At 48.5% G+C, this 9,945-nt stretch overlaps 1 protein-coding gene across 1 annotated transcript; it reads left to right on the top strand.

Moving 5' to 3' along the window:
* The first annotated feature begins 7,936 nt into the window (after positions 1–7,936).
* Positions 7,937–9,332, top strand: LOC149440068 (leucine-rich repeat and fibronectin type-III domain-containing protein 2-like). Its single transcript, XM_089658976.1, has one exon. The coding sequence runs from the start codon at positions 7,956–7,958 to the stop codon at positions 9,330–9,332; it is 1,377 nt and encodes a 458-aa protein (XP_089515102.1). The 5' UTR covers positions 7,937–7,955.
* The last annotated feature ends 613 nt before the right edge of the window (positions 9,333–9,945 follow it).

A 9,945-nucleotide genomic window follows, 5' to 3' on the forward strand; every position in this document is an offset into this window, starting at 1 on the left:
CAACCCCACTTCTGCCCATGGTGGTTCTCAGGCTTTTCCTTTCCTCCAAGAAGCTGGGACCACAGCTCAGACCTGGAGAGCAGAAGGAGATCGGAGGAACACCCGTTCCCTCATCCTTTACAACGGTGTCACTAAGACACTTTCAGGTGACGGTTTTGCACGTCCAGTTTACATTGTAGCTGAACTCTGGACGCTAAGCCTGATCTTTGGGTCAGGAAGTGCCTAGAGCAACCCAGTTGCCTCATCCCCATCCTGTATTCAAGGGGTTGAAGCAAGCTCAAGGTAGCCTTGGTGTGAGTTATTAGAGCCAGCAACGGGCTTTCAGGTCCAAGTGATCACTTTTTACTTGACTTCATAGGTGCAGCCTCAACCCCGCTTCTGCCCATGATGGTTCTCCTTTCCTCCAGGAAGCTGGGACCACAGCTCAGACCTGGAGAGCATTAGGAGATCGGAGGAACACCCGTTCCCTCATCCTTTACAATCACTTTAAATGATGTAAATAAATAAAGATTAAAAAAAAAAAAAAGAAAGTTACAAAAAGCTGCACACATGCCTCCTCCTCAGTATTGTTTACCTACAGATAGGACACTTCTTCTCCTCCAAGATTCCCTTCCTGACCCTAGAGAAGCTTACTCTTTTCAAAAGCATCTGTATTCAGGGTCCATACCAATACTAATTTCCTCTATCTAGAAGTTGCTCCAGGACACAAGTCCCCTTTCTTCTGATACCCACCTTTATATGCCAAAGTGGCCCCGAATCCTTCCACAAGACATCCCCTTAGATCCATGGAGCAGGACTTGGGAGGCCACCTCTAGATCTCCTATGTGTGGTATATCATGAAAACACTTATGTTCTGCTACAAGACTCCTGAGGTTCTCCATGCTCACGATCCGAGTGTTTCTCCTGTCTGCTGGCGATGTGGCGAGGAAATTGGCACTCTTTTTCACATTATCTGGCTTTGCCGACACATCGCACCTTTCTGGAGAGAGGTCCTCGGCCTTTGGCGACTACTTCTACAAGTCCATATCCCATTGGACCCCGTTTGCTTTTTACTGGGCCTACCTTCTACAGGCCTCTCCAAATCTGCCAAGAAACTAGCCTCTCGTGTCTTATCAGCGGCCAGGAGAACCATTCCGATGCGTTGGCTGTCTACTACGCCTCCTACGTGGTGGGAATTGGTGAAGGTTATCTCTGAGATTAGAAGAATGGAGCACCTCACTGCTGTGCATGCTGACCTTGTCCCCCTTTTTAAGGCAGTTTGGGACCCGCGGGATCTTTCCGTTTCCGATATGTCTACTCAGATGTCCGATAATACTGGCTAATCCACTGTTAACCTCTTGGCAAATGTGCGGCCTCCTGGCGTCTGAGCGGCTGCACGTTTGCGTTCTATTAAAAAAATCATGTGCTGAGAGCGGGTGATCTGCACGCTCCCAGCGCACTCCCAGCACACTCACAGTACTCACGGAAAGGTCCCGATCTCCTCTTTCGATCGGGACCTTTCCCATTCATGTGACATGGCAGTCACATGACCATAAACCCTGCCCACCCACCTCCTGACTTCTGAAACCCTTAAAGGGCCGGGAGGTGCCGGCACCAAGGGGTTACACACTGCCATTGTATGTACATGCGTTTCCATCGATGAGCCTGTTTCTGTTCTTCATTTGTTGATTTGTGACTGTTATGTGACAACTCTATGCAACCTTTTGTTTGTTGTTTGTCCTTCAAAACTCAAAAGTAAATTATAAAAAAAGAAAAAAGAAAAGAAAAAGAAAGCTCTCCTGTCTCCCTTGTACACACCCCAAAGCAAATGTGTAGCCCAGGGCACATACGTGTATGTAAACATAAATTACGCCACACGCGTGGTGTTGCCGCGTACGTTGGAGCGAGAGCGATCATTCTCAGACCAATATTCATGATTAACTCTGAACTGGAAATCTGTAAAGGCTTTTAAAGCGTCACCTGTGGAGGATTTTGGGTAGTTATTTGCGATTTCTCAGGGGAATGCAGTTTTCAGACTCGACATGTTTGGTATCTATTTGCTCAACGCAACCCAACCTTTTATATTTATATATGTTGTGTTTCTTTGCAGTAAAATTCATTTTATGGTATTGTTTTCCTGAAAATATGTGTTTAATGTAAAGAAAAAAAAATGTAAGCAGGGGAGTTGAGAATTTCATGTCATCATTGAAGGGAAGTGTATTATATACAGTCATGGCCAAAAATACCCCCCCCCCCCCCCACCCCGCATTTCTGACAGATAACGCACAACTTCACCCAGAAAATTGTTACAATGACAAATTTTTTGGCATTCTCGTGTTTATATCTTTGGTTTGGTTTGTATCGGTGACACAAAAAAGTGAAGTAACAAATCTGACACATTTCACACAAAACACCAAAAGTGAACTGGACAAAATTATTGGCACCCTCAATGTAATATTTGGTTGCACACCCCTTGGAAAAAAGTCACTAAAATCAATGGCTTCCTGTAACCATCAATGAGTTCCTTCCACCTCTCTCCTGGAATTTCGGAGCACTCGTCTTTTCCCAACTGCTCCGGGTCTCTCAGATTGGAAGGGTTCCTTTTCCTAACTGCTCCAGGTCTCTCAGATTGGAAGGGTTCCTTTTCCCAATTGCTCCGGGTCTCTCAGATTGGAAGGGTTCCTTTTCCCAACTGCTCCGGGTCTCTCAGATTGGAAGGGTTCCTTTTCCCAATTGCTCCGGGTCTCTCAGATTGGAAGGGTTCCTTTTCCCAACTGCTCCGGGTCCCTCAGATTGGAAGGGTTCCTTTTCCCAGCTGCTCCGGGTCTCTCAGATTGGAAGGGTTCCTTTTCCCAACTGCTCCAGGTCTCTCAGATTGGAAGGGTTCCTTTTCCCAGCTGCTCCGGGTCTCTCAGATTGGAAGGGTTCCTTTTCCCAACTGCTGTTCTGAGATCTCTCCACAGGAGCTCTATGGGATTGAGATCTGGGTCATTGTCCTGCTGGAAGACCCATGACCTCTGACGGAGACCCAACTTTCTGACACCGGGCCCTACATTGCCCCCCAGAATTCTTTGGTGGTCTTCAGATTTCATGATGCCATGCACACGGCCAAGACATCCAGTGCCTGAAGCAGCAAAGCAACCCCAAAACATCAGTGACCCCCCACCATGTGTGACTGGAGGGACTGTGACCCCCCACCATGTGTGACTGGAGGGACTGGATTCTTTCCTGCAAAGGCTTAATTGCTTTTTCTGAAAACAGTAGAATGATGGGCTTTACCAAAAAGCTGGAATTTGGTTTCTGTCCACAGCACATTCTCCCAGAAGGATTTTGGCTTCCTTAGGTCAGTTTTGGCAACTCCAATCTGGCTTCCAATATTTTTCTGTGTCAGCAGTGGGGTCCTCCTGGGTCCCCTCCCATATTTCTGTGTCAGCGGTGGGGTCCTCCTGGGTCTCCTCCCATATTTCTGTGTCAGCAGTGGGGTCCTCCTGGGTCTCCTCCCATATTTCTGTGTCAGCAGTGGGGTCCTCCTAGGTCTCTTACCAAATTTCTGTGTCAGCAGTGGGGTCCTCCTGGGTCTCCTACCATATTTCTGTGTCAGCAGTGGGGTCCTCCTGGGTTTCCTACCATATTTCTGTGTCAGCAGTGGGGTCCTCCTGGGTCTCCCACCATATTTCTGTGTCAGCAGTGGGGTCCTCCTGGGTTTCCTACCATATTTCTGTGTCAGCAGTGGGGTCCTCCTGGGTTTCCTACCATATTTCTGTGTCAGCAGTGGGGTCCTCCTGGGTTTCCTACATATTTCTGTGTCAGCAGTGGGGTCCTCCTGGGTTTCCTACCATATTTCTGTGTCAGCGGTGGGGTCCTCCTGGGCCTCCTCTCATATTTCTGTGTCAGCGGTGGGGTCCTCCTGGGTCTCCTCCCATATTTCTGTGTCAGCGGTGGGGTCCTCCTGGGTCTCCTCCCATATTTCTATGTCAGCAGTGGGGTCCTCCTGGGTCTCCCACCATATTTCTGTATCAACGGTGGGGTCCTCCTGGGTCTCCTCCCATATTTCTGTGTCAGCAGTGGGGTCCTCCTAGGTCTCTTACCAAATTTCTGTGTCAGCAGTGGGGTCCTCCTGGGTTTCCTACCATATTTCTGTGTCAGCAGTGGGGTCCTCCTGGGTTTCCTACCATATTTCTGTGTCAGCAGTGGGGTCCTCCTGGGTCTCCCACCATATTTCTGTATCAACGGTGGGGTCCTCCTGGGTCTCCTCCCATATTTCTGTGTCAGCAGTGGGGTCCTCCTAGGTCTCTTACCAAATTTCTGTGTCAGCAGTGGGGTCCTCCTGGGTTTCCTACCATATTTCTGTGTCAGCAGTGGGGTCCTCCTGGGTTTCCTACCATATTTCTGTGTCAGCAGTGGGGTCCTCCTGGGTCTCCCACCATATTTCTGTATCAACGGTGGGGTCCTCCTGGGTCTCCTCCCATATTTCTGTGTCAGCAGTGGGGTCCTCCTAGGTCTCTTACCAAATTTCTGTGTCAGCAGTGGGGTCCTCCTGGGTTTCCTACCATATTTCTGTGTCAGCAGTGGGGTCCTCCTGGGTTTCCTACCATATTTCTGTGTCAGCAGTGGGGTCCTCCTGGGTTTCCTACCATATTTCTATGTCAGCAGTGGGGTCCTCCTGGGTTTCCTACCATATTTCTGTGTCAGCAGTGGGGTCCTCCTGGGTTTCCTACCATATTTCTGTGTCAGCAGTGGGGTCCTCCTGGGTTTCCTACATATTTCTGTGTCAGCAGTGGGGTCCTCCTGGGTTTCCTACCATATTTCTGTGTCAGCGGTGGGGTCCTCCTGGGCCTCCTCTCATATTTCTGTGTCAGCGGTGGGGTCCTCCTGGGTCTCCTCCCATATTTCTGTGTCAGCGGTGGGGTCCTCCTGGGTCTCCTCCCATATTTCTATGTCAGCAGTGGGGTCCTCCTGGGTCTCCCACCATATTTCTGTATCAACGGTGGGGTCCTCCTGGGTCTCCTCCCATATTTCTGTGTCAGCAGTGTGGTCCTCCTAGGTCTCTTACCAAATTTCTGTGTCAGCAGTGGGGTCCTCCTGGGTTTCCTACCATATTTCTGTGTCAGCAGTGGGGTCCTCCTGGGTTTCCTACCATATTTCTGTGTCAGCAGTGGGGTCCTCCTGGGTCTCCCACCATATTTCTGTATCAACGGTGGGGTCCTCCTGGGTCTCCTCCCATATTTCTGTGTCAGCAGTGGGGTCCTCCTAGGTCTCTTACCAAATTTCTGTGTCAGCAGTGGGGTCCTCCTGGGTTTCCTACCATATTTCTGTGTCAGCAGTGGGGTCCTCCTGGGTTTCCTACCATATTTCTGTGTCAGCAGTGGGGTCCTCCTGGGTTTCCTACCATATTTCTATGTCAGCAGTGGGGTCCTCCTGGGTTTCCTACCATATTTCTGTGTCAGCGGTGGGGTCCTCCTGGGCCTCCTCTCATATTTCTGTGTCAGCGGTGGGGTCCTCCTGGGTCTCCTCCCATATTTCTGTGTCAGCGGTGGGGTCCTCCTGGGTCTCCTCCCATATTTCTATGTCAGCAGTGGGGTCCTCCTGGGTCTCCCACCATATTTCTGTATCAACGGTGGGGTCCTCCTGGGTCTCCTACCATATTTCTGTGTCAGCAGTGGGGTCCTCCTGGGTCTCCTCCCTTATTTCTGTGTCAGCAGTGGGTGTAACGGAATCGGTACCCGACCGCACTTGGGTATATTCCATTATCCTGCAGCTTCCCCTGTCCGAACACCATCCACGGACCACACCCTGAAATCCCTCAGGAAATAGACAGCACCCAGCTCTTAAAACAGAAAGCCAACTCTTTATTTTAACACAAAACACAGAATATATACAGGGGGCGGGGAAACACAACCAGGGACAGGAAACAACTCATCAGCCCACCCTCTCAGTGGGAAGGGCTACAGTATAGGCAGGAAACACCTCATCACCCCTCCCCATCCAACCAGACACAGAACAATGGGATGCAGCCATGTGGCAAAGGACATTGACCAACCCCCACACCAATACACAAACAGTACATCCCATAATAGTTGGCTGGACAGGAAGACACAGCACAATGGGGGGAGCACATGGCAAACAAACAATGGACAGCCATGTGGCCCAGAACAAAGGAATGGACACATGGCAGTGGACAATGGGCAACCACATGGCAGGGACAAAGGAACACACACTATACACAATACTGGGACATTCACATTCACACCCTGTACCCCTTAACAGGCACAGGGTGGGTTAAACATAATGAGGGGGACATGAGATGACCAAGCGGTCCCCCCACCCCCAAAAGTCACTCCCATCACAGTGGGGTCCTCCTGGGTCTCCTCCCATATTTCTGTGTCAGTGGTGGGGTCCTCCTGGGTCTCCTCCCATATTTCTGTGTCAGCAGTGGGGTCCTCCTGGGTCCCCTCCCATATTTCTGTGTCAGCAGTGGGGTCCTCCTGGGTCTCCTACCATATTTCTGTGTCAGCAGTGGGGTCCTCCTGGGTCTCCTACCATATTTCTGTGTCAGCAGTGGGGTCCTCCTGGGTCTCCCACCATATTTCTGTGTCAGCAGTGGGGTCCTCCTGGGTCTCCTACCATATTTCTGTGTCAGCAGTGGGGTCCTCCTGGGTCACCTACCATATTTCTGTGTCAGCAGTGGGGTCCTCCTGGGTCTCCTACCATATTTCTGTGTCAGCAGTGGGGTCCTCCTGGGTCTCCTCCCATATTTCTGTGTCAGCGGTGGGGTCCTCCTGGGTCTCCCACCATATTTTCGTGTCAGCAGTGGGGTCCTCCTGGGTCTCCTACCATATTTCTGTGTCAGCAGTGGGGTCCTCCTGGGTCTCCCAGCATATTTTCGTGTCAGCAGTGGGGTCCTCCTGGGTCTCCTACCATATTTCTGTGTCAGCAGTGGGGTCCTCCTGGGTTTCCTACCATATTTCTGTGTAAGCAGTGGGGTCCTCCTGGGTTTCCTACCATATTTCTGTGTCAGCAGTGGGGTCCTCCTGGGTTTCCTACCATATTTCTGTGTCAGCGGTGGGGTCCTCCTGGGTCACCTACCATATTTCTGTGTCAGCGGGGGGTCCTCCTGGGTCACCTACCATATTTCTGTGTCAGCGGTGGGGTCCTCCTGGGTCTCCCACCATATTTCTGTGTCAGCAGTGGGGTCCTCCTGGGTCTCTCACCATATTTCTGTGTCAGCAGTGGGGTCCTCCTGGGTCCCTTACCATAGCATCCCATTTCATTCAGATGACAACATATAGTGTGTGAACAAACAACGCTGTGCCCTCTGCCATGGGCTGTACACTTCTTGACAATGTTGTGCACAGTGGACACAGGAACATTAGGATCTTTTCATTGATACAGGTGAGTTTAATGACAAATTACAGGAACATCACAAACTTGGAGTGCAATTATTTCTTAGAATTTTCACAGTAATTTCATCTGGTCCATTTTTGGAGTTTTTGGTGAAATGTGTCAGATTTGGCTTTTTTTTTCTCCACTTTTTTGTGTCATACCGATACAAACCAAAGAAATAAACATGAGAATGCCGAAACATTTGCCATTGTGATAATTTCCAGGCCGTAGTGATGCGTTATCTGACAGAAGTGCAGGGGTGCCAATATTTTTGGCCACGACTGTATATAAATATTTTAGTGACTGAGTTGCTTTAAGAAGGCCACGTTCTTGTGGAGAGCATTCATGGAACTTGGGTTTCCAGCAAAGCGATCTGCTCATTTGTATTCAGAGCGCACTATCAGCTTTATTATTATTTCTTTGATGTTGTGAAATGGCCAGAAGACATTTGTTGACAAAGAGATGTGTTGATAAAAGCATTTGCTAGAAAATAATTCAGAGAATATAATGACCGACAAGGAAATGTACGTCACATTAACAGACGCGTGTTTTTATTTCTTCTTCTCGTTGCAGGTATCTTTGCCTGACTTACAATGGAAAAAATCCTCTGCGGTCTTCTGGTATTTGGAATGACGGTAATGGTCAACTCATGTCCAAAATACTGTGTGTGTCAAAACCTGTCGGAATCCCTGGGAACGTTGTGTCCTTCAAAAGGATTACTTTTTGTACCAGCAGACATTGACCGAAGGACAGTTGAACTTCGACTTGGTGGGAACTTTATCATAAGCATCAATCGGCAAGACTTTGCCAACATGACTGGTCTGGTAGACCTGACCTTGTCTAGAAACACCATCAGTTATATCCAACCTTTTTCTTTTGTGGATCTAGAGAGCCTTCGATCTTTGCATCTAGATGCCAACAGGTTGACCAGCCTTGGAGATGACATATTTAGAGGGCTAATCAATCTCCAGCACCTGATTATGAATAATAACCAACTGAACAGTATCTCAGAGGATGCATTTGAGGATCTTTTACAGACTTTGGAGGATCTTGACCTTTCTTACAATAATCTCAAAGCTATTCCTTGGGATGCCATCAGACGGATGATTAATCTGCATCAGCTAAGTCTGGACCACAACCTTCTGTTTTATATTACAGAGGGTACATTTCAGGACCTGAATAAGTTGGCCAGGCTTGATTTGACTTCGAACAGACTACAAAAACTACCTCCCGACCCAATATTTGCAAGGTCACAAATATCGATGACTTCTGCAACGCCTTTTCTCCCTCCCTTGTCTCTCAGCTTTGGGGGGAACCCACTTCATTGTAACTGTGAGCTTCTGTGGCTTCGGAGGCTGGAGAGGGAAGATGACATGGAGACATGCGCTTCGCCCTCTGCTCTGAAAGGAAGGTATTTCTGGTATGTTCGTGAAGAGGAATTTATCTGTGAACCCCCTTTGATTACCCAACACAGTCATAAGCTGCTTGCCCTTGAAGGACAAACCGCATCTCTAAAGTGTAAAGCGGTTGGAGATCCTGCTCCGGTCATACATTGGGTCGCTCCCGACGGTCGCCTGATTGGCAACTCTTCAAGAACAGCGGTCTATGACAATGGTACTCTAGATATATTAATAACCACATCCAAGGATTATGGAACCTTTACCTGCATAGCGGCAAACGCTGCGGGCGAGTTGACAGCCCCCGTTGAGCTATCCATTGTTCAGCTGCCCCACCTGAGCAACGGCACCAACCGAACGGCACCACCTAAATCGAGGCTTTCTGACATTACCAGCTCCACCAAATCCAACAGAGGAGAAGTTAAGACTCAACCAGAGAAGGCTGTCGTGGTGTCGGAAGTGACGACTACCACAGCTTTGGTTAAGTGGTCAGTAAGCAAGTCCGCCCCAAAAGTTAAAATGTACCAACTGCAGTACAATTGCTCAGATGATGAAGTTCTCATCTACAGGTAAACTATGTTTAGATTTTATTCTTTTTTAAAAACGTCTTTCCTTCCCTTTCCAAAAAATCTTTTCAAGATATTAAACTACGTGAGAAATAAGCAAGAAATTGTACAAACTGTGATGTTTCTGTATAAAGATTGAAAGGTAAGAGTGTATTTTTTTCCTTTGGAAAACCCATTTTCTGTGTATCTCTGATATATATTGACTTCATTCCGGAGAGCTGCCTTATTCAACAGACCTCGCCGGGCTTCTGCGGTCTCAGTAGGTTTGGGTATGTCACTCAAATATCGCAGCTACTTGACTTGTCTTGACATCACGAAGTTTGAAACTTGAACAATGTCACCTTAATGTTCTTAAAATTTTATGGGAGAAAAATGGTCTATTTACCAAGGAAAACTCCAGCCTGAGATGAAACTTTTCTATCATTTCCAATGGCAGTGTGTATTATATATTATCAGGGCTTTTTTTCAGCAGGAACATGGAGGGAACGCAGTTCCGGCACCTCCACCATTGAATGTATGTAAAGGCAAGGGGTGCTGGGGTGTGCTGGAGGGTCTATTGGCGCTGGCTGCTGGGGCAACTATTGTCACTGGAGGGGATCTAACAAAATGAAAGGCAGACT

Source organism: Staurois parvus, unplaced genomic scaffold (assembly GCF_062004578.1).
Source record: "Staurois parvus isolate SC_StPar_1 unplaced genomic scaffold, SC_StPar_1.0 ptg001118l, whole genome shotgun sequence".
Lineage (NCBI taxonomy): Eukaryota > Metazoa > Chordata > Amphibia > Anura > Ranidae > Staurois > Staurois parvus.

Bases quoted from the DNA above. Each gene is read 5' to 3' on its own strand.
- LOC149440068 (XM_089658976.1), top strand. From the start codon at position 7,956: ATGGAAAAAATCCTCTGCGGTCTTCTGGTATTTGGAATGACGGTAATG.